Source organism: Pezoporus wallicus, unplaced genomic scaffold, assembly GCF_028554395.1.
Source record: "Pezoporus wallicus isolate ANWC-B61680 ecotype Strahan unplaced genomic scaffold, APGP_CSIRO_Pwel_v1 contig_3488, whole genome shotgun sequence".
Taxonomy (NCBI): Eukaryota; Metazoa; Chordata; class Aves; order Psittaciformes; family Psittacidae; genus Pezoporus; species Pezoporus wallicus.
Genome location: NW_026635397.1, coordinates 1,673,086 through 1,700,766, shown reverse-complemented (window position 1 = coordinate 1,700,766; position 27,681 = coordinate 1,673,086). Strand labels below are relative to the sequence as shown.

Genomic DNA, 27,681 nt, shown 5'->3' with positions numbered 1-27,681 from the left:
TTCCCCGGAGGCGTTGGAAGTTTCACTTGATTCGCACACCCTGCATAAAAGCAGACGGCTTCGCTGAGAGCAAACATCTCCTTCCACCCCAGCCGAGCGAGGCGGACCAGGTCTGGAGCTGCCTGCAGCAGTGGGCAGGACCGCGGGGACAGGCAGGGCTGCCCGCCCGGGTCCGGGAGTCACCCGCAGCGATAGGCACCGTGCCAGCCGTGCTCCAAGCCTGGCTCACCCAGCAGACCGGCTGCGGTGCTGCCAGGGACCGGGTGGCCTGCCTGCATCTCTGCCCATTTACATGGGCGGACACAGAGGTGGGGCAGAGCTCTTTTTCTCTCTTCACATAATCCGACGGCGCGGGAGAGTGAGCACTCGGGGTAGTGAGTAACGGGACCGGCTTCAACCGTCGCCGGGACGATGGGGCGGAAGCTGGACCTCTCCAAGCTAACGGATGAAGAAGCCAAGCACGTTTGGGAAGTGGTTCAGCGAGACTTTGATCTGCGGAAAAAAGAGGAGGAACGGCTGGAGTGAGTATCTGCTCTCTGGTCCGCGAGGTTGGGTGCGAGCAAGCTGGACCTGTGGGTCCCTGTACGCACTCCTGCAGGTAGGCTGTAGGAATCAGGCGATGCATCGAGGCTGTGTGAGAGGAGGAACAGCCAGGACCAAGCTGTGAAAATCAAACGTAGTGGTGAATAGATGACGTTACCAGCGTCAAGGTGACAAGTTCGGGCTGCAAAGGTGCAACCTGGCGCTGTGCCATCAGCGGCGATGCGGATCAATGTCATTACGGGAGCTTATCGGGACACATATGCGGGCCTCACTCAGGAAATGCCTTTGTGGGGCTTGATGCTGGCATGGCTCTCACGGGGAGACCTTATGTTGGAGCAAAGGATGGGATTTGAAACCTTGCTTTTGTTTCATGTGATGATAGTTGTGTGTTTAAGACACAAGAGTTACTCAGTGATCAGTGGGTCCTGGGAGTCTAAAGACTCCTGAAGGATTCTGGAAAAATAACTGAGAGGAGAAGTAAACCATAATTTCCTTAAATAGGCTCCACAGGGCGGTGTGCCATACTTGGGAGGTTTTAGGGGGGCACACATTGGGAAAGGACTGAAAAGTCTCTAGAGCAGCGAATGGATGTATCGTCTAAGCTCTTATAAACAGGTCATTTGACAAAACTGCTGTCTAAAAATGTTTGGTCGGATTAATTTTTTTAGCATGAGAAATCGTGGGGTTTAGGTCTTGTTCATTAATTACATCAGGCGCTGGACTTAGTAATTTCTTAACTGTATTTCAAGAAGCTGCAGTGTCCTCGTTCAGGGTCTGGCCAAGTTCTCATTATTATCCCAAGGGGTATTATCTGAAGGGTATTCCTTTGCTCCCAGGCCAGGTTTGGGCAGTGCTGCACTCCCACTGGGCTCTCCTACCCTCCTAGCTCTGGGTTTTGTGAGCCACGGCTGGTGCTGATGGCCAGGAGCTCATTGCTTGCTCTGTCAGAGCCAAAAGGAGAGGTGAGGGGTGACAGTTATTCTGCATTTCGATATCTACATCTGTACCGTTGAATCCTCCCCCCAGAGCTCGCTGGTGTGTGCTCACACCATGCTGTGTGTGAGCCGCTCCATTTACACCAGCAGCCACAGGAAGCTCTCACTCATGTTTTTGAGCCTCCTGATTACATATTTTTCTTGCCTAAGAAAACGCGCCCTGTGTAGGAGGCAGAGATAACTCGGTATCGTCATCTGCTGCCTTCCTTTGCTGGTAGCAGGACGGCAGATCAGACATGGCTGTTGAAACACATCATCACCCTGGGAAGGGTGAATGACTCCCTTGCGAAGGATCTGAGCTGTGCCTGGAGGAAGGAGGTGGGGACAGACATTGCTGTGCCCTGCAGCAAAGGAGTGGGAAGGTGAATTCGGTACTTAGCTGACCTTGGCGCCAGACTGGCTTCTCTGGGTCCCCTCTGATGCCCCGGGGGCTCCCAGATGGAGTGTCGTGGAACGGGAGCTGTGAGGCAGGGGGCACATGTACCCAGCTTCTGAGCAATGTTCCCTCTGTCCCAGCAGTTACAGCTTTTACATTTCAGTGTTGGTGTCTCACAGAAGGCTGGCGTTAACCCAGCAGCGCCTGGCACTGCCTGAGTCTCCGGGGTAGAGCACGCTACCCGGTCCCAGGCTTCGTTGCCTCTCTGCAAGCTAAAGCCAGACATCAGATGCTTCTATAATGCCCTGGCATAGAGTAGACCACCAGTCTAGGGACCTGCCACACTCCTGCAGGCTGGACATGAAGCTGTGAGAGCATTTTCTACCTGTAACAAGCTGGGACATGATGTGACATTGTGGGAGACCCTGCAGCCGTTCACCCTGCTCCCTGTGCTCTGACCACCCCCACGGACTTTTCTATTCATTGGCTTTTCTATTCACTGGGCTCGTCTCAACATGCAAACCTTAAAGATTTCTTCCCTTTCCCCTGTTCCCCCCCCCCCCTTCCCCCAGCTTGGTTTTTTTCATTCCTTTCTGTTGCTTCTCTGTGTTTTCTTTTTGGCTAAAGATACTCCCCAACAATGGACAAAGGTTTCAGCTGGCCAGAAACCACATGGCCATGCAAGAGGAATGCTTTGCCCAAGAAATGAAATAATGGCCACTTTGTGGGGGCTCTCCCTGGTTCCTTCCATACACATCCCTGCCAGCAGCCCCATTTCTGGGGGACAGCTCTCTGTGTCTTTCCAGAGCTCAGCTGGATGGACCCCGCTGCAGTTTGGCATCCCACAGTAGCCTATTCATTCTTCCATGAGCAGAGCAGGGAAAGGGCTGGCTTGTGTTCCTGCCAGCAAGAAGAGACAAGAGGTGTGCAGTCCCCGTGGGTTTTAAACTGGTTTGGTTGAGACTTGTCCTTCCTTTGGCAGGTCTCGTGGGCGAGGGAGGGGAGGCGAAGGGATCCGACCGGTCTCTGGGAACCAGAAAAAGCAGTCCCGAAAGATCAGATTCTGCTGGAAACAGCCTTAGCATGGGAGTGGAAAAGGAGCTCTGAGCCCAACCCAAGGTTTTCTATGTGGGGGATTGTTTTTAGTACCCACAGGTAAATTACTGCTGAGCATTTGCACTAAGCTGTTCAGAACACTGTGAATATTTAAATGCAACGCTAGGTGCACCGTTCAGGCTTTATACTGATTTTTACACATTCCAGATCCTCAGTTAATGCAAGGTGCTGGCAGGGAGCTGATGAGAAAAGTTCTGCGTTGTATCCCGCCCCCCCCCGACAAACCCCAGGAGCTGATCCCTCATGTGCAAACTGATGTGGTTAAACAGAGATTAGCTTGATTTGCTTTCACATCAATCTCACCACCAGTCACATCACTGCTCCCATGGATGCTCCTGCACCATGCTGCCACACCACACAGCTCCTGCTGTGGTCAGCCTGGCGTCAGCCCCTGCTGCCTGGGGGGCACTGGCAGCACCACCAGAAGCCTGTGGTCCAGACTGTGCTCCTGAAGCAGCCTCCAGTCATGACTGATTGAGGGTTTTGGCCCAGGCTGACTTCTACCTTGGAAAATTCAGCTTCAAAACCCTGACTGGGCAGAAAACAACCTTCTAGGGACCTTCCCTACAACTCAAACATTGCTTCTTGGGCATGGCCCCAAAAGCAAACATACCTGAAGCAGTGCGTGGGGCAGGGAACAAACAGAAAACCTTTGGGAAGTGCAATGGGCTCTCACCAGCTTGGCACGCATTTTAGCTGGCCTCGGCCGTCACCGGGGGCTCAGCCTCACACAGGTAGCTTCTTGAATGGGGACCTGCAGCCCCTGTTCTGAACAGCAAAGGAATGCTGTTTAGCATTCTGAACAGCAGCCAGGTCTGAACAGCAAAGGAAGCCTGCAGTGATGAACTGCCAGGAGAAGGTGCTTTTGGTAAGCACTTGTGTTGGCCAGTCTTTCACAGGACTGTCATGAACATCTCCTGCTATTGTTCTCTGAGCAGCCAGAACCTCGTTGCACATCACTTCTGCCTTTATTTAAAGCGTTGGCTGAATCTAGCACCGAAATACTAGATTAGAACCCCTTTTAGTCATTTTAAATCTCAGACTGTTTTTCCTCCCTCCTCCCAGAATTCAGAAAGGTTTTCATTCCCAGCTGAAAGATTGTGCTGGGTTGGTATCAGCCAGACAATTTGAGAGGAGCCACTCTCCTGAGATTCCTGGGATTGATCAATTGACCAATAACCTGTGAAGAAAATGGGACAGGTTTTGGCTCAACCAAATTCAATCTCAACAGCAGCAGGTCCTAATGTATTTTGGCCTGCCTAGACTCTGGAGCCCATGTCTTTGTTCAGCTTATGTAATCGGTGATATGTCAGTTATTGGATTTGCCCTGCAGTGGTTTCCACCAGCTGTGGGACTCAGGATGCTCTCTGGAAAATCATTGCTACAATGATAGGGGTGTGATGGTGTTTGCCATGTGGGAGCTCACAGTGAAACGGTCACAAAACCAAGTTCCTGTGTTTTGGGATGTGTTTTTGCAGGGAGCTAAAATGCAAGATCAACCAGGAGAGTAGCAAGAGAGAGTTCCTGACAAATCAGTCCCACCTCAACGAAACCCACTGTGTCCACTGCCTCCAGCCCTTCAAGTTCCTGCTCAACAGCAAGCGGCAGTGCCAGGACTGCCACTTCTACACCTGCAAGAACTGCAGCCGCTACAACAAGAAGGAGCAAGGCTGGGTCTGTGATCCCTGCCGCCTCTCCAGGTACCTGCAACAGAGGGTGAAGGGCAGGGCAAGCCTTGGGGCTGAGGCTCAGGATGGGTCACCCAAACTCAGCATCCCTTTATGCTGCTTAGAAACCAATTCTGCTGACTAGAAAACAAACTGATTTTGTTAGGAGATGGTTTCTGGGTGAGGGTCTGGTCACCACGAGTGTGGCCAGACTTGCTCACCTTGTATGGGCACTGTCTCTTTCGGCAGGATCGTGAAGATCGGCTCCCTGGAGTGGTACTATGAACATGTGAGATCTCGTTTCAAGAGGTTTGGAAGTGCCAAAGTGCTGCAGTCCCTCTACGGCAGGCTGCAGCCGGGACATGGCAACAACTCTGCGTTTCTAGGTGAGGAGGGCACTGGGGTTCCTCCTGGCCTGCTGCACATGGGGAGTTTGCGCAGCACCGTGTTGGGATGCACCGAGGAAAATGAGCACTGATGCTGCTCTGAGTGCCTTTGACTTCCAGACCATTCAAAACATCCTGGGGAGGAAGCAGAGGTTCTGAGCTCTTTGCTCATACTGCAAGCAGCACAGCATGTGTTATGTTATAGGAGGATGCTGAGAGGGCTGCAGCACCTCTACTATGAAAACAGGCTGAGAGAGCTGGGCTGGTTCAGCCTGGAGAAGAGAAGGCTCCTTAAGGGGAGAGCTCAGAGCAGCTCCAGTGCCTAAAGGGGCTGCAGGAAACCTGGAGAGGGGCTTTGGACAAGGGCCTGCAGGGACAGGACAAAGGGAATGGCTTTAACCTGCCAGAGGGGAGATTGAGATGAGCTCTTAGGCAGGAGCTCTTAGGCAGAAGCTCTTCCCTGTGAGGGTGCTGAGGCGCTGGCACAGGGTGCCCAGAGAAGCTGTGGCTGCCCCATCCCTGGCAGTGTTCAAGGCTTGGAGCAACCTGCTCTAGTGGAAGGTCTCCCTGCCTGTGCAGGGGGTTGGAACTGGATGAGCTTTAAGGCCCCTTCCAACCAAAACCATTCCTTGCTTCTATGATTCTATGATTTTTAACTCTAAGATTTGCATTTTCACCACAGATTTCAGAATATCTGGTGCTTTGTTTTAACAAGTCTCCCGTCCTGCAGTTTGTGTATAAGAGTTGCAGCTCTTGTTTTTCTTTTTTTTAGCTCTTTTTGTCACTGGGGAGAGCTTGTGAGATTAACCCAAGTTTAACCTGCAGGGCCAGTACATCCAGCTGGCTGAATAAGGCAGCACTTACTGTTTCCCTTGATCTAATGACTTTTACAGCTGATCTGGTGATGGTCTGGCACTGAACAAACAGTATCAACATTATTGAGCTTCCTCTCACCAAAATTATTTCCTTCAGAGCTCTCAGGAACTTCAGTGTTTCTGATATTGGTCCAATAGTGCCTGAACATATGCTGAAAGCTGTTGTCAATACAGTGTTATTCACTGAGTAGCTGCTGGCTGCCATTTGCATGTACTTTGTGTGTTGCTTTTGAAAGCCAATGTGGATTTTTACCCCTTTTCTGTGGAGCCACAGAAAAGTTTGGACAAATGCCATAGACATGAGCTGTTTCAGCTGGTCCAACCCAGACCTTATCCAGACCACTCATGGCAGAACTAACCACAGCATGAAGGGCAGTGACATTAAATATACAATTAATGCACTGAGAGACAAATCATGCAACATTCAGTCTGAAAACACATCAGACCACAGAGAAAGGACAATCTGAAAGAAAGCCAAGCCAATTCTGAGGATGACAGTGCTTTAGGTTTCTTTATGTTGAGAGTCTGATGTCTTTTTAAAGATGAATTATTTTATTGTTATTACTTCATTAGCACCAGTGTATTGACTTTACTCTTAAGCAAGCAAGCAAGAGCCTCCTCTTGGGGTCTATCTCTGACTGCAGGAGGTGGAGCAGAATGATGTGAAACCACTGCATTTTACGTGGATATCTGCTGCTGCACTTCCAGACGTGCTGCATCAGGTCCATGGAAGTGATGGCAATAAGATCTTTGAGTCATGTCCTTTCTTAGAGTGCTTCTTTTATCCTCTCTTTTTGATGACTTTCTGATGACTGTGCCTTGTGATGGCTGAAGAATGAGAACTCAGTTAACCATAGCTCTGAGGCTTGTTCTTTAGAGGTACCTGGAGAAAATACGCTTATTTATTTTTCCCACAATTTTTCTTTCCATTTAGGTCTTCAGGACAGAGTTTACAGCCTGCCAGACATTAACAGTGAGTATGAAAGAGAATTGCAGCATGTGACTCGCAGTTCAAGAGAGCTTTCCAATGTCTTTTCCTCTTCACACCCTCTGGCTATGAGCTCTCCGATATGGTTTGGTGTGGCTGGACCAGGGAAGACATCTCTCCACTGCAGTGGAGGTGGATTGTAATATCTGTCTCTTGCACTGCTGTACACCTGGGGTGTCAAAGGGTAGGACTTGGATGCAACAGGGCTTTTAGCTACATGCCAAACTTGAAGCTTGCAAGTACCATCTCAATTGCACCCATGTCATACACTTGAAGCTGGCCGTATTATTAAGGGACCCACAAAACTCAAGACCTCAGGTTGCTTTCCCTAGGAGCCCTTGCAGGAGAAATTCACCGCACCTTGCCATTTGATAAAAGAAAAAACATTTTGCCTACCTTGACTTTGGACTTGGTCTGGCATTTGTGTTGTTCCCAATGTAGTGCTGGTCTTGGCAGTGAGCTGGGTACAAAGATGGGGACCAGAAAGGAATGAGTCACTGACAGCAGAGCTGGCTGATAGGAATCAGGACTACCAGCAGAGCTGTGTTAGGCTGAACTGTGCTGCCTTCAAACACCAGAGTCACTCAGGTGGACCTTGGAGTGCTCTCTGCGATGCGGGTGCCCTTATTCTTCCTGCAGTGGTCACTTCCACGCCTTTGAGAGCGTACATCTGGAAGGGAAAGCAATGAGTGCCCAGAGAAGCTGTGGCTGCCCCATCCCTGGCAGGGTTCAAGGCCAGGTTGGACACAGGGGCTTGGAGCAACCTGCTCTAGTGGAAGGTGTCCCTGCCCGTGGCAGGGGTTGGAACCGGATGAGCTTTAAGGTCCCTTCAACCCAAACCAGGCTGGGATTCTAATCTGGACTTTTTCATTCCATATAAGCAGCATGGTGTGATCACCACAGAAGGCACTTACCTCCCCAGGAATGGGGTGCAGGAGATGCCCTTACACAGCATGCCATTGTCTCCCCTTCAGGTGAGTGCCAGCTCCTCACCAGTGGTGATGTTGGGGACGGCAGTAATGGTGAAGACAATGTCCTTCGTGGAGCTGAAGCAGATTGCTACAGCAGAGTAAGTGTTTCATTCTGTGGCTCCTTCCTCCTCACCCTGTGCCCCCAGCTGCTGCTAGCCTGCCTTGGGTCATGGTGGTGGTGGTGATAGTGGGTTTCTATGTCACATTCAGATCTGGGCCTCTCTCTCTGTTTTCCTTCTCCGAGGTAAGCCCCTCTCCCAGTTTGTGTAGAAACAACCAAGTCAGTAAAGCCACAAACACTTCTGCTCTGTAAAAAAGATCCACTCCTGGCATGAAGAATGTCCCTAATGAATATCACAGTCCCAGCCCCTACCCATATAATGAGAACCCACCTGGGGTGGTTTTCACTAGAAGAAGAAGTACATGGTAGAGTAGCAAAGCACAGCTGGGTCCATGAGTATACTGAATTATCTCCTGGGTTTTTCTGGGACTATGTGCACAGACTAAGGAGCCTGATGGGAACAGTATGTGTCCCTGTAGCATGTGTGAAATCTGTCAGTATGTTTGAGTTGCTGGTTACAGCTACAAACGTGCTGTTACATACATGTCATCTAAGTCTATGGATACAGGTATGTGCTGCATTTCACATACTAGTGTTCAAGGCCAGGTTGGACAGGCCTTGGAGCAAGCTGCTCTAGTGGAAGGTGTCCTTGCCCACAGCAGGGATTTGGAACTGGATGAGCTTTAGGGTCCCTTCAAACTCAAACCATTCTGTGATTCTATGATGCTTCATTCTGATCTGCTTCTGAAGACTTAGAAGCTTGTCCAAGCTGTTCCTGCCCCAAGGCAGCTGATGACCTCCCAGATATCTGGGAAGATCTGCCAGCAGCATCCTTTCTTTGAAGATGGGGAGATGCTTCAGATATCAAAAGCATCTCCCAGATTTCTCCCTGAGCTGTATCCTCACTCAGCTTTTCCTCAGTACCTTTATAAACCAGGAGAGAGCTTCTTACTGTCTGCTTATGGCAGCAGTCCTGAGCCAGAGACAAGAAGTCAGGAATCCACTTTTCCTTGACTCCAACACAGGCTGCCCTATAAACCTGCCTCCCTGCAAGCAGGACAGTGTCAGACCCAAAGTGCCTCTGCAGGAAGCAGGAGCCTTACTTGATGCTCTGCAGACTGGGGCACATTGAGGGGACAAGAGCCCTCCCTCACACTTCCTTTCAAGATCAGCTGTGGTTTATGCTGAATTCTCCTTTCTTGCACTTCCCACACTAAGATGTGCAAGACAAAGCGCCTGCTGTCTGTGCATCCCTTTGATTTTGAAGTGGACTCGGAGTATTCTGCTCAGTCTCGTCGCCAGTCTGCACAGCTCTCTCCAGCAGCCAGCAGCCCGGATGCTTTCCAGGTACTGGGAGAGTGCTGGGGGTTTCCTTTAATCTCTTCTTTCTTCTTGCTACCTCTGCTATCCCCTTCTTCAGCTGGTGTTGAGAGGCAGTGGTGCCAGTCCCTGCTCCCCATAGCTCTCTCTTTGTCCATTTTGAAGTCATTTGCCTCAGGCTGAGTCAGGAGTAGAACATCTGACTGAGCCAAGGATGAGGGTAAGATGAGATAGAAGGTTTTCTGGCCTTTTCCCTGCAGATTTCTTTGCTCCCTGCAGACAATGCTTTTCCTTGTGTTATCCCAAGGCTGTGACACCCCGGTTTCCAGCGAGCTTTTGGAGGTTCAGTATTCTGGGTTGTAGAGATGTTGGGGAGTTTGTTTCATGCTTGCATTAAAGGTGAGGAAGTTTGGCCAGGTTGGATGGGGCTTGGAGCAACGTGGTCTACTAAACAGTCTCCCTGCCCGTGGCAGGGGTGTTGGAACCGCATGATCTTTAAGATCCATTTCAGCCCAAATCAGTCTATAATTTCACTCAAGGGATAAAATGAAACCAGACTCTTCTGCCGTCATCCTATCCAGTTTGGGGCTGGTTTTGCCATGTGGTGGCACTGGGGATGTATTTGGCCAGCAGTTTCCTGCGGCACACAACTTTTGTGAGACTGAGGAGATAAATCCCACAGAGCCAGTGTGACTGCAGTGATGGCACCTGCAGGGTGGGGGACTCAGTCAGAGGGGAGAGCAAAAACTTTGTGAATAGTGATTATTTCTCTGTAGGAGACTTCATGTGTGTCTCAGGAGCTCCTCACCAGGAGCAGGATACACAGACAGCTCCAGCATGAGCAACAGCAGTAAGCTGCACCCCAGGATCCCACCAAGGGCTGGGGGTCAGCATCCCTACCTTCCAGCTCTGAGAGGAACACAGACAGGGCTGCCCTGCATGTGGCAAAAGGTCTTCCAGCCTGAGGTGCTTCAGATCAAGCTTTTGGGGCTGCTTCTGTTTCCCTTTCCTGTTGAAATTTCACTTTTAAAATGTTATAGAGCTCCTTCTTCCTTCTCATGATGCTGTAATGCTTTACACTCTACTGGGATGTGCTGAGATGCATAACATAGGCTTTAAAAAGAAAAGCAATCCGCACAGCTCCATACAATATGATAAGAATTTGGGGCATACAATTAGATTCACTCTTTCTTTATGTAATCCTGTCTTTATGTAGCAAAATCAATGTGAGTCTAAGGAGGGCTGGGCTCTGCTAAGATCATCTGGATCACATTTATCAGTTGCTGAGTATTTGAGGGGCAGGGGTGATTGAATATGGACATTGAGCTTCGAACGACCAGAGCTTTTGCAGCCCGGATGTATCTAGTGCTTGTAAAGCTTCACAGTGCCCCCTGGCAGTGATGAGGAGAATTGCTCAGGGCTCATCAGCAAAGGGAATCAGTCTTCAAACTGGGTTATTAGCAAGGCCATTATAAAAGCTCAATCCATGCAGGTGTTGAAGGACAAAGGGAGGAGCGGTTATCGAAGGTCAGGAGAGGGAAGCAGTCCTCCCAGGCAGCTGCTCATCAGCAATCCTCATCTCAGTCTTTCCCAGATTTCCCCAACCCAGCTGAAGATGTCTCCCAGGAGTCCAGAATCACAGATGCGGATCTGGTCTTCCACCACATCTTGCAGGAGCAGGGACTAGGCAGGATCCCTCCAGAGCAACACTTCAGCACAGAGGTTCGGCTCACCGTCAACTCCCGGAGAAGGAGCCTGGAAAGAAATGCCAGACCTGGTAGGTGTCCCTGGACAGGCTTCTCCTGGGTCCTTTGAGGACAAGTGGCTGCAAGAGGTGGAACAAAATGAAAATGTCCTTGATGTTGTTAAAATACCCAAAACCTCCAAGCCACGAAAAACCTTGTGACCAAATATGTTGTGGCTGAAGCAATTTGTAATGGGAACACATGTCTTGCTCCCAACAAGCTCATTTCACGAAGTCAGAGGGGCCTTGCTTAAGGTGTCCTTCTCACAGGCACTGCTCTTGTCCGGGGTAGAAATTAGATATAATCAAATGGACACTATTAGAAACAATGAGATGTTTCCTCCTGCAGGCAGCAGTTGATGAGTTCAGCTTCTTGCCAAAGGATGGTGTAGGTGCAGAAAATGTAGTCTTAAGGGGACTTGAGCTGTAGTGAGACTGGAAAGCAACTGGTGGCAAGCACTGGGAATTGCTAAGTAGCATCTGTGTAGCTGGGCAGGGTGTACTGTCAGGCTGAATGAAATACCCTAGCAGATAACAAATTTGCCTTTCCCTGCTGTGACAGCAGACCCAGAAAGGCTGGATATTGGCTTGTGCATGTGCAGCTGCAGGATATATCCTTCTGGGTCTCCAGTGACTCTGTTTTATTTTCAAGGGAGTAGGAAATGCTGAGTAAACCTTACTGCGTGCTTTGTAAGTGTCCACTCCAAGCCCCACTGGAGCGACACAGCAGCAGCAGGGCCCATTGGCTTGTTCATTCCATTTTATGTCATTGGTTTTGTCTCATTTGAAATTCTCCTTTAAGAATAAGACTTTCCACTCTTTTAAAAGCTCCATCCTAGACTGGTACCTCTAGCCTGAACTAAACATCTTCCACTACTCAGTGTCAAGGACAGTGTCCAAACCTGGGCTCCAACAAAACTGGGAGGGCAGTAGCAGTTTTTACTGATGGACATGATTGTCTGGGGCATGAGAGAGCAAGGACAATCCCCCTTGTGCCTACTGCTAACTTAGCAGTGCTGTGTGGCTGCAGCGAGTGGAACTACAGCCTGGTCTAGCATAGCCATCCTTGACCTTGGTGTCTCCCACAGAAGCATTTCCTGCTGAAGCATAGAAGGTGTGATCTGGAGAAGTGCCTTGTTATTTGCTTGTTTACAGCTGGGGCCAATTTCCAGGAAGGAACTCAAGGGTATGAGTTTGTTGGAACTTTGTGCTGAAGCCTCCTCTTCTCTCTCCAAAGGCAGCCCCTGGAGCGAGCAGCTCCGGTCCCGGTACTCTGCAGATATGGACACCTCTGATGAGGACATGAAGGAAGCCCAGTTCCCAGCCTACCCCCCTCATCACATGAAGCGACGTAACAGAGCATCTTCCCAGGAGAATGCCAGCCACTCTGGGAGCCAGGTACCAAACACCCATTGAACCAGCCTGTGGCCAAGCTTCCTTTGCCATGAACAGTGCTTGTTATCTAGAAGGTGCAGGATGGTTCAGAGGAGAAAAGAAGCAGTGATGGCAAACTGGGGTGCACCCATGGTAAGCTCCCATCCAGCATGGATATGCAGCCTGAGCAGAAAAGCTGGAGTGCCCCTCAGTATCCACACAGCCCCTGCCCCTTCTGCGCAGGGATGGTTTGGTACCCAAGCATCACATGTGAAGGTCCAAGAGGGAGCAGAGTGGGTCCCAGGTCTCTGTAGACACAAGATCTCTCCTCTTCAGAAGTACCCTGGAGCTCTGTGCTTCCCCTCCCATGTTCTCCTTCCAGCCCTTCCACTTAGGCGGTCATGGCAAAGAGAAAATCAGGCACTGTTTTGTGCTTCATTCTGCCCATGATGCCTGGAGCCTTCCTTCATTCCTGTTAATTTTTCAGCTTGTCCTTATTACTCTGCAAGTTACCTTTAGTTTCCTGTGTCCCCAAAAAAGGCTTTCTTTAATTGAATGACTGGTGCTTTATGATCAGCAGAGGTTTGGAGAAGGATATTTGATAAGCATCAAGATCCTGATCTTCCTTTGCAAGGAGTAGTGTTCCTGCCCTGACAGGACTGGGTCAGGACAACCTGTCACATTAGTCTTCTGAATGATGATAATAGGGGGAGCAGTCTAGAGAAAGGTGGCAAAAAGGCTGTAAGTTTGTGTTTTAGTTGTCAGACAAGGACTTGCAGTTCCTGATGCCACCTTTGTGAATGGTAATGGGTGGTGAGAGATGGTAAAGCATTCCTCAGACCTTGAGCAGCAAAATGCAGGGTGGTGTTTGAATGGAGATGCACACAGAGAGCCATCACCGGTCTCTGCTCATAGCAGTGATTTTGCACGTCCTGGACCCCTCATTGTGTATTGAGCGGGGAGATCTGTAACCACAGCTGTCACTCAGCAACATTTCATCTGCCTGTGCAGGGAAACCTTTTCTTTGTCTTTTACTTCTCTCAGCACATCTTTTAATCAGCAAGCGTCATTCCTTTTTTAGTCAGCAGTAAATGGGAGAGCCCTGGACTGGGTATCCTTAATGACACCATGGTACATTAGGCACGAAATTCGCACCATGCTTTGCAGTGGGGAAATGGGGTCAAATTCCTGCCAATGCTTCAGGTAACTTCCTCTGTCAGCTGGGCAAGCTCCTCCTCAGGGTGGTCCGGTGTGATCCGGTGGTTTGCTCCATCACACCAGCACTAAGGCTGCTGTGGAGCCTTATAACTCTAATGGTTACAAGACGTCTTCTCACTCCCAATTTAAGCCCATTTTCTCTTATGCCAACATTGTTCATTAGCTTAAATAGCCTTTCATCCTTCCTGCCCTTTGTGCTGCTGATGTGTTTACAGCTAGCAACCATCCTCTGAGCCTTCTCCTTGCCCAGCAGGAAGAGACCTGCCTCTGTGCTGGGCCATTAACTTCAGCATGATGCATACGTGTGTTGCTGTCACTGTTGGCCAAGGGGAAGCCAGGTACAAGCCCTAAGAAGCAAGAAGGCAAAAACATTCAGGTTTCAGTGCTGGACAGCTCTGTGGTATCAGCAGAGCTGGAAGAGGTTCAGAAGAGGCTGGGATCCGTCCCCTGGTGCTGACACTGGAGGAGGTGGAGGGGCTGAGGCTGGCAGGAGGGCAAAGGCAGACCAGGAGGGATTGGGGACAGCAAGGAGCAACTGCATTCGTCTGAGCAGTGAAGTGATGGCTTTTGAATTGCTTACAGGCATTTCCCAGGGGTATGCCAGCCCCTGATGGGACATCCCAGGGGACAGTTAAGGGTGGCTGAGTACGACTGGTCACCCTGGTGCTGCACTTCTCAGAGGCTGTGCCCTGTGGCAATTCAAGATGTTGGCTTGTAGGGTATAGGGTCCAGAAGCATGTTTGTTAACTCCTGTTAACCCTTTATTGAATCCCATAGCTGCGCTTCAAAAGCAATGTTTTCCTGGTAGACACCTTATTGGCATCTGAAGGTTCCAAGAGGTGAGGAGCTCAGCTCTTTGTCCTGCATCACTTTGACCCCACAGATGAAAACCCTCTCTTAAAACTGCATTAGGTGCAAGTTTGTCAAAATCTGTTTGGTCTGAAAATTGCTTTTGCTTTCATCCTGGAGCAGATACATTGTCCAGTCCCAAACAAGGAGCACAGCTTCTCCAGTAACAAAGGCAGAGACTGCTCCCTGGCCCTGTGAGCTCAAGGTGCCAGAACAGCATCAAAAAAAAACCCACCACTATTTAACAAAGCTCTTAAATCTGACAGGACATGAAGAGAAGCCCTGAATTGGCAACTGTGTAGGTAGGTCTCTGCTTTAAGTCTTTAGCAGCCAGGTAAGAACAGGGTCAAGGCACAAGGAATAAAGACAATTTACCAAGTTCCTCCCTGAAAATCCCTCTGCTGTACCTCAAGGGAGCTCAGTGGTTGTGGATTCCCAAAGCTTTGGTGCTGTCTGGCTCCTTTTCTTTACACTAAGCTTCTGCTCAAGGTCTTGGGTATTTGAGAGACTGGAGGCAGCACCTCTGCTGGAGTAGCCTGTCTTCCCTCCTCAGCAGCAAGTGATAGTTTGCCCTGCTGGCTTCCTTATGGGGCCTGGATTAAGTTTCTTCACTTCAACTGTTTGACTACAGAGCAGCATTTGCAAGCCTTTGTCACACAGTGCAGGGCAGCCCAGCCCAGTGGGGATGCACACTAACAGGATGACCACCATGCATTAAAACCAGCCTTACTTAGGAGGGAGAACAAAAGCAAGCTCCTACCCTTGTAGCCCATCAACAGCAGAACATGTATTAGGCTCTGACCTCTCCCAGCCTCTGCATTATGGAGACAGAGTAGTGCCTGTGTTCAGCTCATCGCTCATTGCCGCTGGGAGCAAAGCAAGAGTCAGGCCTTAAACAGTACTGAGAAACCACTTAGAGACAGATCGGGTTGCTTCCTGCATGTGGGTTTAATGCTGCTTAAAGATGCATTCAGTTAGGGATGGTAATTACAGCATTCTGCTCTCCAGAGTGTCAGGGGTTTATGTTCATCTTCCCTAAAGCAGATGTGATCTCTCCAAGCTGTTGTGAGGATCTAGTTAATCGAACACAAGCACAAAAACTGGGTGAGAGGATGGAAATGTTACAAAAACAAAGCCAAGCCCTCGCATCTCTTTGTTACTGCATTTACTTACTGCATTTGCTTCAGTGGGAGGCAGGCACTCAGGACAGCAGTGATGTGGGAGTTCGTGTTAAAAGATGGGCAGTATTCCTCATCATTTGTAATTTATTTGTTTGGATCAAAGAAGAAAGATATTTATTGTTTTTTCCCCAAAGAAATCAAAACTTCCACTTCTAAAAGGGAGGAAAAAGCTTTCTTTGATGTTTTCAGTGGTTTAACCACAACAGTTTGTCTTGGCTCTTGTGCTTTTTGGTTTTCAGGGTTTTGTCTGTTCTCTTCCCTGCTTTTCTCTCCGTGCCCCTTTCTTCATGGGAAGAGCAAGGGAGGAGAGAGAGACAAGCATCTCTGTAAACCCATGCATGGAAAAGTTGGAAAATTGCAGTGTGCTGGGAAAGCTTGCAGGGTTATTATTTCTATCTGGAATTTCTATGGGAATTTTTTACCTATTCCCTCTTCCTTCCCAGTGCTATATTGGCCAGGGGGTGATGAGGTAGTAGCTGCCTGAAGAAAGTGTTAGTGGGGAGTGAAGGTTGTGTTGACTTGAATTTGGGAGAGCGTGTGAAGATGGCAGAATAGATGGCTTTGTTACAGCCTGATGCTTTTGCCTGGACAAGGGACACAGTGGGCCAGTGATGTGGTTTTATGTTCACTGAATCAAAGCTATCAATGCTTTGGTGGGACTGAGATGTGCTGGGTACTTAGCATCACTTTGAGCTTTCCAGATGTGAGGGGAGGCTGTGCACCTCCTGGGGCTCATCAGTGTAGCAGGGACTGGTTTTAAAGACAGTAACTGTTAATGCCTTTTAGCTCAGCCCACGGTGGCTGTGTCTTGCTGCTTGCTTGCGTCTGCTGGTTGCACAGTTTCCTCACTGCTGGCAGTGGTGGCTGGGCTGTTCTCTACTCCTCTGCTCTATCTCTCCTTTCCTCTAGATCCATGAGCTCAACAAACGCATGTCTGCAATCGAACGTGTGCTGAACCGCTTGGAGGAAAAGATCCTGGTGAGCTCTGAGGAGGTAACTGGGCAAAGCCAGGGCACTCTGCAGGGAGAGACCTTGGGGTGTGCTGGGCCCTTCCCCTTATCATTGAAGAGGCTTCTCTGAAACAGCCAGCATTGCAGGGAGAAAGAAGGTAGACAAAATGACCCAGGTTGGTTGAGTTTAATCCTGGGTTGGCTTTGGAGGCCCTTCTATAGTTCCAGGTGATGGAGTGCCTTAGAAAACATTGCATGGCAGGACAGAATCAGAAGCAAGCTTAACCTTTAGGCCCCTGTGCAAGCTATTGCCTTCCTTGCCCATTCTGCACAAGGAAGATTGGGTTTCAGGCTGGTACTCTATGTAATGCTGATTGCAGGAGTATTGTCAAGTGGGTGTTGGTACATCCGCAGAGCTGTGACAGCTCATTTGAAATCATGGGAGACTCAATTAGGACATATGAGGAAGTCACCTGGTAATTGTCAATGAGATCTGAGTCAAGAAGGATTTCTGAATCTCTTCTGAGTTGCCCTTGTCTTACCATGCCATCAAGTTTGGAAGAAAACAGCTAAATTAAGTTACAGCTGGGCAGCAGTGTAGAATCTGTGAATCCTTAGGTCATTTAACATTGATCTGGGGTTTCTAATTTTAAACTATGTACTCTTCCTTTGTGTGAAGCCATCACCATGAGCTGCTCTGGCAGGTGATGGCTCAATAGAATAGACAATGATAATTACAGAGAAGTCCCCTAGAGACAGATGAAACAGATCAATTTCTTCTTTATACTAAAGACTGTGATGGGCATGGCCATGTTTGCAGTCATTCAGTGTTTCTGTCAGTAAATCTGACTGAAAGAGTAGGAGATGTGCACCTTTGCATGTGCCTGTGCTTTATTCCCATGTCTAGGGCATATCAGAGTAGAGACAATGGGTCTAAACTGCTGCAGGAGAGGTTGAGGTTAACTATAAAGCAAAGCTTTCTAACAGAAAGGATAGCAGAGCCTGAGAGTAGGTTGCCTGGGAGAAAGATTGCCTGCTGCAGATGCAATTGTTCAAGATGGGTAAGAGCAGCTTAGACAAAAACCCATCAGGATGACATGGATAATTGTATTCCTGCCTTAATGCAAGGGACAGCAAGTTCAGTAACTTCTAGAGATCCCTTACAGCGTCTGGAGGTTTAATAGGATTCTTCTCCTGGTACCAGGAATTGCATCTAATAACAGGGCTGGGTGGAACTGTGCCATCTGTCCTACAGGAAAGTTTTCTGCATGTGTTCTCATGACAAATAAGATTACTTAAAGGCTCTCAAAGCTACATCGGGGAGCAGCAGTTCACATGGCTTCATCCCTCACCCTGGTGGACCATGTCTTTGGGTTGCTGTGACCTCTACCCTTGCAGCCACCAGCCACATCATGATTCCTGATGAAAACTTGGAGATTTTGGGCCCCAGATCTCCTGGGTACATCTTGTTTTTTGAGGGGGTGGGGGGAGCTGGCAAATGCCATTTTACACAGGGAAAAACAAGTAAGTTGGGGAGGGGGTGGGGAATTTCCTTCAGGTCAAGGATTTGTGCTCCTCAGCATGGAGCTGGGACACAGCTCCATTTGTAAAGTCCATCAATGGCTGCACTCCTTGCGTTCCTCTCCTGACCAGCCATGGGGAGTGCCTCTGGACCTGGGCATGCTCCATTGTCCAACACAGGAGACCCTTATCCACCTCCCTTCTTCTGCTCCCTCAGTCTCCAGCCCCAGACTCCCAGCTTGATCCTGATGCAGAGGAGGAGGAGTTGAAGAGGAAGCTGGAGGAGTTAGCCAGTAATATCAGTGACAAGGAAGTCTCTACTGAAGAAGAGGATCGTGAAGAAAAGAAGAGAGCAAAGAAACCAGAGATGAGTCCCTCCTGTGATGACATGACCAGAGATGCTCGAAAGGTAATCTGTGTCCTCCCACCCACACCATTCTAGGCTCCATCTGTGGTTCCTTCTGCTTTTAGTGGTTTATGGTTTACACCATGATAATGCAACTCTTCTGTCCCACATCTCACCTCAATGCCTCCCAGGGCTGTGGTGTGTATGGCTTAGCTGTCTGCTTTAACGAAGTGTCAAGGGATAGAGCAGTGCTAGGGTGTTGGGTCTGGACCTTTCACTGTTCTCTAGTCCCTCCTAGTCTCATCCAAGAGTCAAAAGTAAAGTCTCTTAGAGGTCTTGCAGGCTGCTGCCTACCTTGGAGAGGTACACAACCTCCACATCTGTTTAGAAGAGCTGTCTCACGATCTGGATATCATTGTGGAGAAGAGAGTCCTGGGGTGGGAGAAGAGCTTGGTCATTTAGTACTGGTAGCCTTTGTCAGGCACCTGCTACAACATGAAATGTCTCATCCAGGCCTCACTGCTCCTGAGGCCCCATATCCCTGGTCCTGCTTCCTCCCAGCTAGATCAGCATCTCCTGTACTTTAGCAGTGTGCTGGCTCCTGTCCCCTGTACGGTGGGTGATCTTTGGGGACATGGCCAGGGAGAAGAGGAGGGATCACTGCTTTCATCCAGTCCCATTCACATTACGCCAGAGGATCCATCACTCCCATGGCCCAGCGTAGCTCTGATTTATCCCCCTGCGTGCTGTCTGCGTTTTGGAGGTCTGCTTTCCCCTGCATATCCCTGCAGCATGGCTGGACAGGCATTCATTTGTGTGTAGTTTCACATGGGGAATTGCTTCCATGGCCTGAGAGCATGAGCAGACAGAGGGGCTGGTCAGCTTCACCCTCGCCTCACCCAGTGTGTGTGGTGCGGATGGGTGACAGCCCTGGGGATGAGCAACCCATCCAGCCCAGGTGACTCAGAAAGGGAGATTTGCGTCTCTCCAGCTGTGTAGAGCCTCCTGAGATAGTCCATTAGCACAGAAAGGAGAGGTCAGTGTTTCTCGTTAGGTCTCTAATGGCTTATTTGTTCATCCCTCCCTTCTGCCTTGGCCGTGGGTGGAGGATTTGTGTGTTTGCTCTTCCACATCCGTCACCGGAGTGCTACCCCTCTCCTCCTGCAAAGCTCCTTTCATCTGAGGTTGCAGAGACCTCCATGGTGCCACAAGGCCTCTCTTTAATAGGCTTTTGTTCCTCAGCCTCACTTGGCAAAACCTGGCTGCTTGGACGTGTGGCTGCGTGTACACACTTTGTGCATTTAGTGAGTCTGTGTCAGGTATGCCGGAGACCTCAGAGCAGCTTCCAGTGTCTGAAGGGGGCTACAAGGATGCTGGAGAGGGACTCTTCATCAGGGACTGTAGTGAGAGGACAAGGGGTGATGGGTTCAAACTGAAACAGGGGAAGTTCAGGCTGGAGATCAGGCAGAAGCTCTTCCCTGTGAGGGTGGTGAGGCGCTGCCACAGGGTGCCCAGAGAAGCTGTGAATGCTCCATCCCTGGCAGTGTTCAAGGCCAGGCTGGATGGGGCTTGGAGCAACCTAGCCCAGTGGAAGATACCCCTTCTGTGGCAGGGGATTGGAACTGCATGATCTAATGGTCCTTTCCAACCCAAACTGTTCTCTGAGTCTTTGCACAGCTCTCTGTAAAATCTCAGGATCAGAGCAAGCAGCTGTTCCCAGGATGGCTTACCTCGTGGTTTTGGTACCATTTGCTGTTTTCTTTCTGCCACTGGATCACCAGTGCACTGAATCCTTACTGAGAAACCTCCTTGAATGCCCCCTTTTTCCTGACAGCTGCTTTTAGGTGATTGCTGCAGCCAGAGTTAGCTACTCCTCATGTGTTGAACAATGCGCATCTTCTTAGTAGCCATTTCCAATTAGATGCAGCACAGGAGATAAGTGGTAACCAAGATAACTTAATTCTTAAGTGGTAAGCCAAGAGAAGTTAATTCTTGAGTGAGCTGCTGATCTGCAGCAGATGGAGTTTCACCCTGACCTGCAATGAGGAATAGGGAGATGTTAGTGGGGTATCTGTGTGAGCTTCTTGATTCTTGTAAAATGAAGCCTGGATTCTCCAGATTTGCTGCGTTCTTTGACCAAAGCTCATCTATGAAACATGGAAGATACAGGCATGGCTATGGACTCTAGGCAGGTAGGTAACACAGGAGCTATATATGACAGCTCCTAAGCAAAGAGGACCCCAGCTGGGTTGCAACAACTCAAGTGGAACCAAATCTGAGAAATTAAACAAAATTCAGGTTTTTGCTTCATTGTAACACTGAAAATACTTTAGAAATGCCAGCAGTGATGTAGATGAACCAGCCTTGCTTAAAGGCTGTGTCAGCATGGATGTGATTTTTAACAGCAACTTTCCTTATAATAGATCCAGGCTTGGATTTTATATGATTCTGAGTCTGGGTTTATGTGAGTCTCCTCCCCAGTCAGGAGGAAGTCATTGAAGTGGGGAACACGGCAATGAAAGCACATGGTCCTAATGGAAAATGTGAAAAACTTAGCTGTGCCACGAAGGACCATAAAGTGATAAAAATACCAGCTGTGCTGAGCAAGCTGGTTCTCTGTGGGACAGCCTGCCTGGAAATACATGCGGTTGTAAACACCACTATTCATTGCCAGGGCGTGTATCACCCCATCTCCTTGGTTTCTAGGGAATTATCAGTTGAGAGAGAGATCATGAGTTTCTTCAGTCTGTTTTTACATTTTCTTAATGCCTTAGCAAGCAAAAGGCAGCACTTAAGGGCATTACTGCCATCAGTGCTCCTTGGGGTGGGCAGAGGGGGCATTAGTCCCAAGTTCTGGCAGTGTGGCAATACAATATAGTTGTTCTTTTTTACCTTTGCCACAAACTCCAGGAGTTATTGGAGTTATTTGCACCCGTGCTGAAGTGGAAAGCAATATGCTGCAATTAGATCTTATCTGCTGAGTAACTGAGTGGCCTTCAGGTGGCCGAGTGCTGCTGCTGTCAGACAGCAGTGGTGAGTGACATATCCCCCGATAACCTCTTTTCCAAGACTTTTGAGATGACTTCTTCTGTCACAGCCATCCCCCAGCAAGCACGGGCTGAGAACAAGCCTCTGCTTTAGCCAGGCATCCATTTCCAGTGGGAAGCCCTTCAGGAGCAGCGTAAGCCCTTTAATTATTACTTCTCCATCTTTCTACAGCTCCTGAAGGTCTGATGCCCGACTTGCTCAGTTTTGCACACCACGTTAAATTAATGTCCTTATTTCTCTCCCTGTCCCCCCCTCCGCTCTGGCTGTACCTGGCGTTCACAGAGGTCATCAGCTCAGGCTTTGAGCGAAATCACGGTCAAAGTGCTGAGAACCATAAACGCCACGGAGCAAGCGGTGTGTGAGTTGTTGCATGGAGAGAGGCAGTGCAACGGTGGCTGTGTCCTCCCCGCAGGGCATCCTCCCAGCCTGGGTGATGGGAAGGAGGTGGCCGAAGCATACCGTGAGCTTGAAGAAAATGTAAGGTTCTGGAGTTCATGAGAGGTTTCTGCAAGCAGGGAGGGGGGAATACGGAGGAAAACCCCCAAAGTTGTCTACTAGTGGGTAGGCCAGTGCTAAAAGGATGGGCACGACACAGGGGTTTGAGTCCACTCTTGCCTGATGGTGGCCAGGGCTCTCTTACAAGGGGGGTGGCACAATAGCAAGTGCAGATGCTCTGTCTTGTTGCTTCCCTTGTGCCTCGGCTCCTGGTTTCCCCGGCTGAGTGCCAGGGAGGGAGGATGAGTGCAGTCCTCAGTTTGCTGTAGTGCTGCTTTGCAGGATTCTGCAGCCCTGTACTCCATCTGCAGCAGAATCTTTTGTCCTGCTTCACTTTGGCTCCTGCCCAGCACTGCATTTTAACAAGGCTTGCATGAACAGGGATAGCATGCCCTACCTGTTTGCTAATGCTGACTTGTGTCCAGAGCTGAAGGGCTCATGCAGGTGATAAGCTCACATATAGAGCCCAATCTCCTGCTGGGTTTGTGTGGCACTGAAACGCCAACAATTGGCTATGGCAAACCCATATAAATCAATTCCCTGTCAAAATGGGAAACCGTGTGCCTTTTGCCAGGATCCAAAGAAACAGTTCAAGGATGGGCAAAGAGTTGCATCTCCATGGGTGGTCAGGTTTCGCTGTCAGAAACATCCTGGGGAGCCAGGTTTTATAACACACTGTGGCTCCTCTCTTATTGAGGAAAGCTTATACATAAAAGCAGTGAGCTGCTAGCAGCAGAGTGTGCTCAGAAACTGGTTTCTGGCCAAATGCAGCGTCCCAGGGAAAGAGGGATGTCTGCATGAAGGGTCTGACGTTCCCCCTCTCCCAGAAGAGGGGACAGGGCTGGGAAGGATGTGATCTATGGACTTAGTGCTGTCAATGGCAGGTCTGGGAGAAGGAGATGGGTAGAGATGGCCCTGGGGGGTGCATGCTCAGCCTGCCATTCCCTCCTGGCCCTGGCTGAGTCACAGCTTGATGCTCTGCTCCTGGACCATGCCACCTCAGAGGGCACGGGGAGAGTTTGATGGCTCAACAACAAATTGTGTCCCTGTGACTCACAGGTTGAGCTGCTTCACAAACAGCACCCATAAATGTCTCCAATCTGTTATGGCCTCAGGGCTTGCACTGCCATGGGAGAGACCTATGGAACAGAGTGGTGTGAGTTGGGTTGGATACTTGGTATTTCAGGGTATACCAGGAGCTCCTGCCAGGCAGTCTTGAGCAATACCTGGCCCAGGAAAAGCAGTGAGGGTTGGAGGAGCAGGACTTGCACTGGCAATACTAAGATTTGGGATTCAGTCAGCAAAACAGTGGCCACAACCCATCTGATCATCTTATGTGACTGCATACAAATGTCTCTTGGACTTGCATCCTTGTAGTAGCCCAGGAGGAGGCAAGTGACAACAAAGCCTGTGGTTTTATTGAGATAGGTCCTTTTGCCCTTTTTACCTAGGCAGCAAAGGTAGCCCATTGCTTCCCATGCACCATGCATCCTGAGTCAGCAGCCCCATGGCTCCTGAGCTCTGTTTGCATGCATGTTGCTGGGGCTTTGCTGGGACCATTCCTGTGTATTTGGAGCAGTTCCTGAGTCAAACTGCCCTTTGCAGGTCAGTTAACAGCCCAGGGTCAAGCTCCCACACCCTGACCCCACTCCCAGCCAACCCAGCAGCACAGACTGAGTGGATGTGGAATGTCAGTGTATCAACTTCCCAGCCTGCTGACACCACGGGACGTGGCAGCCTGCACTGGTTTGCAGGTGCCTGCCTCCCCTCTGAGCAGATGGCATAAAGATGCTGATGCTTCTTGAGTAGGTCACCGAGTTTTGGTCCTTCCTCTGTTCATTGAGCATTTTACCACTTTGCTGGGTTAGTAATTGCTCTCAAAAAGCCTGTGGAAGGGAGGAAATGAGATGAAAAACCCTGCCAGAGCTGGCTGGTATGGCCTGTGCTGCAAGGCAAGAAAGCAGCCATAAAGTAGTGGCAGGAGCTGCAGAGACACTGAGAGCTCCAGGGAGGTTAATGCTGCAATGTGTGTGGATTTGCTTGGGTTTTTTCCCTTTCAGGTGTATCTGACTGCTGGGAAGACCTTCCGGCTTGAGAGCACCCTGAAAGAGCTCGAAGAAGGGGCTCAGCACAGTGGTACGACTGACTCGGAGCTGTCAGAGCTGGAGGATAAAGTGGCCTCAGCAGCTGCTCAGGTGCAACAGGCAGAGAATGAGGTGAGGACGTGGCTGAGAGCTGCTTTGCCCAGTCAGTGACAGCAAATGAAGCCAGGGGTGGAACCAGCCTCTGTATGGTCTTTTTCCTTCTAAAGGTTTCAGACATTGAATCTCGGATCGCAGCTCTGTCAGCTGCGGGGCTGACAGTGAAGTCAGTGGAGAAGGCAAGGAAGAAGTCGAATGGGCAGGTGAGCATGGAGGGGGTGTGCGAGAGATCCCAGCCCTGTGATGCACAGATTGCTGCTGCCACTGGGCACTGTGAGGGGCCGCCTGGCTTGCTGTGCCCAGCTCCCTCCCCGCTGCGTGGTTCTCTGCCCCAAGGCTCCGAGAGCAGATGTCTCAGTAAGGATGGGGACAACAGATTCCCTGTATGCATCAAGGGAGGATTTTGTGTCTGGGACTGGTGCTCTTCCTGGGATTGCTGGAGGGCACACTGGGCCACAGCAGTGCACTGCCTCTTTTGCTTACCTTGGGATCAGCCCAGTCTAAATAAAAGAGGTGAAAATGCAAAGGAAAGCAGACAAAGTTGTCTGCTCCCTGCACCCAGAGAGAAACCCCTGCCTTCCTCTGTCCACAGGCTGCCTGCCTCCACTCTTCTGGTGCCACCAGCAGCAGTCCCGGGGAGTCTTCGGATGACATTAAAGTGAGTACACGTTTAGTGGTGTGTGCAGCTCAGCATCCAGCCTGGAGACACCTGGGGTGTCCAGGAAGCTGCTTTCAAAGCAGTGGCCTCAGAGGTGACCTCTGTCTTCCCATCCCATTGCCCACAGCAGGCTGCTCCCCATCTCTTGCAGGCAATGCCTGGACTGCAGGGGTTCAGGAGGAAGTTCAACAGTCCCCTCGACCTTCCTGGTAAGGACAGAGGATCTGCCATGGGAGCTGGGGAACTGTGGGTGGATGGGGCTGGGTTTGGGGGGACACTCTGTCCTCTCTGCATCCCCCTGCACTGGAGAATCCTCTTCCCTGTGTTCATGGCCTCCTGCTAGGAGAGAGGGAACCTGTGGTGGACCATTTAGAAAGGAGGCAGGAACTGTCAGGACGGGGATGGGGATGGTGATAGGAGAGCAGAGACCAGGCTGAGTTGGCTCAGTCCTCCAGGAGCCAGGACTTTGTATACAGCCTGGCCTCTGCCACCCCAGAGTCCAAGGGGATTTTACCTGTGGCATCCCATTGGCTGTAAGATCTCAAAGCCTCACCTAAGCCCATCACCTATTCTGATAACAATTTCTTCCTTGCTTGGTCATCTCAGAGAAGATATCCTTGACCCTATTATCCAGCTGGCTCATCCATTGGTGTCTGGTGGGGGCAAGAGACCCTCCACATCCCACCTATGACAAACAGCAGCTTGGGAATGCTTCAGAGCAGTCGGTGACCTGAAACTTGGCACAACAGCTTGCGTGGTGAGGGGCAGCCACTGGAAGCGTTTCATCCTGACCCATATCAATGAGACCCACGAGGAAATGACTTTTCTTTTTCTCTCTTATCTCGCCTCATAAGCGTAAAGACAGAAAGAGTGGGTCTCTTTCCAGGTAATGGAAGATGAAAGGAGGAAAGATCCTTTAATGCAGAGGATGAATCCTGTTTTCCCTACGCATGCAGACAATTAACAGTGCTATTTCCCAGGCTGAGGATGGTAGGTGGAAAGGTCCATTCTTCTCAAGCTGAAGAGGAGTCATCTGCTCTCCTTTCTGCAAAGGACAGGCAAAGGCAGCCTGAGTGACATGTCAGCCCCACAAGGAGATAGATGTGCAAATAGGATGGATGTCACCAGGCAAACCTAATCGCCTCTGCCTGGACTGGGCAATGAGGAGATTCCATCTCCTGAGCACCCTCTCTGTGGGTCAGTTACTTGCAAAGTTGGGTTTGCAAAAGTGCAGCTGGAGCAAGTTGGTGTCAGAGAAAAGACTTGGTAGGTCAAGAGAGGTCTGAGTGGTGAGAGCTCCATCTGTGCTGGGCTTTGGCCAGTCCATGGAGGATTCCAGAGCAGAGGGTTTGGCAGCTGAGCACTGGCAGGCTGGCCCAGCTCACGATGCTCTGGGAACCTCTATAGCAGCAGCTTCTCTTTCCTTATTGTGAAAGTGCTTCCCCCGACCCTCCTGGAAAGGGAAGTGCAATGAAACATACAAAGCCCCAGCCAGTAGGGGATAGTAAAACCCCAGTGACTTGGTGGGTAACAGAAGCCTCTCTGAGGTGGGTGAGGACCTGCTGCCCACCTCTCTTCTCACTACAGGTCTTGACGACTCCTTTGACCGCAACTCTGTTTACCGCGGCTCCCTGACGCAGAGAAACCCCAACGGGAAGAACAGGAGAGTGGAGAGGCTCTTTGCGGTACGAACCAAGCCACCCAGGAGGGCTGCTGGCTGGGCCCCACATGGGACTTAGAGCAATCTGTCTCTCCCATGCTGTCCTTGAGCCTGTGGAGCCCTCAGCTCTGGGTGTTGGCCAGTGGTGGCAGGCATGCCTGGGTATCGCCCCATGAGGTCTGGCGTGTCCTAAGCCCCAGGGCAGAGGGACCAAACAAAACCTTTGAGTTCCCACTGCCTGGGTGGCTCCATGGGATGGGGCAGGTCCTCGCCCCACACAGGGGCAGCAAGAAGTGTTGCCTGGTGTGTGTGTGGGCACCGTGGTGAGCTGAGGTTTCTCCCTCTGGTGCCTTGCAGAAGCCTGTGATGACCCACCTGTCCTGAGGAGAGGGGGACCCTCCTGCCACTGCATTTCACTGATGCAAGACCTCAGCACAAAGCCTCACTTCCTTCCCCACAACACTTGTTCTTCCTTCTCCCATCTTCATCTCTCCCTGAAGCCCTGGACAGGAGGGGAGCCAGAGGTTGTGGGCAGGAAGTCTTGCTGGTAGCTGCCAGGGAGAGGAGCAAGGCACTGGGGTGCAGACCCATGGCTGGGGGCTCTCATGGGAGGATGCAGGCATGAGACCTTTGCTTAAGGCTGCTTTTTGGTATCAGGTTAACCAAGGGGACCAGAGAGGTGCAGAGGAGTGAGCTCCTCAGAGGGAGCTGGATGCCAGTGTGGCTTCCCAGCATGGGGACCAGGGGCAATGACACCTTGTCAAAAGCTGTCAGTGCATGTTCCTGCTCTTCAGCTCCTGGTGCTGAGTGGGGACAGGAGCTGACAGTGCAGGATGTTCTTGGGTACCTCAGGTAGAGCAGAGACCCAGGCATCCTGGTCTGGGTTTTGCATCCCACTGCTGGTCCCAGCTCCCTGCAAAGTCCCTTGGAGCATCTCCTCCCTTCCCTGAGCAGCAAAGCAGGGTGGGAGCAATGCTGGCTCCCTCCCAGTGATCCCTTGGCCAACAGATCTTTGCACAAAGCCATGCAAACACCCACTGAGGCTTCATACCACCATGCTTGAAGCAGCCATGACCATGTGAGGATGTGAGTGGGACAAGGCTTGTGGGAAGTGGTGGCAAGAAAGGTGGAAGAGAGG

The 27,681-nt window shown here is 50.4% G+C and overlaps 1 protein-coding gene across 7 annotated transcripts; it reads left to right on the top strand.

The window, feature by feature from the left end:
• On the top strand, window positions 1-27,681 carry MLPH (melanophilin). 7 transcript variants are annotated; one of them, XM_057422939.1, is made up of 17 exons: window positions 1-521; window positions 4,509-4,730; window positions 4,947-5,083; window positions 6,893-6,931; window positions 7,921-8,015; window positions 9,197-9,325; window positions 10,883-11,075; window positions 12,280-12,440; window positions 16,574-16,642; window positions 18,353-18,544; window positions 21,812-22,006; window positions 24,085-24,240; window positions 24,336-24,428; window positions 24,818-24,883; window positions 25,035-25,092; window positions 26,471-26,568; window positions 26,901-27,681. In XM_057422939.1, exons 1-17 carry the CDS (start codon window positions 412-414, stop codon window positions 26,925-26,927), a joined length of 2,040 nt encoding a protein of 679 aa, XP_057278922.1. In that variant the 5' UTR covers window positions 1-411; the 3' UTR covers window positions 26,928-27,681. The 7 variants fall into 7 exon arrangements, with proteins under 7 accessions (XP_057278922.1, XP_057278938.1, XP_057278932.1 ...); XM_057422930.1 differs by having other exon boundaries at window positions 2-521; window positions 16,574-16,657; XM_057422955.1 differs by lacking the exon at window positions 9,197-9,325 and having other exon boundaries at window positions 16,574-16,657.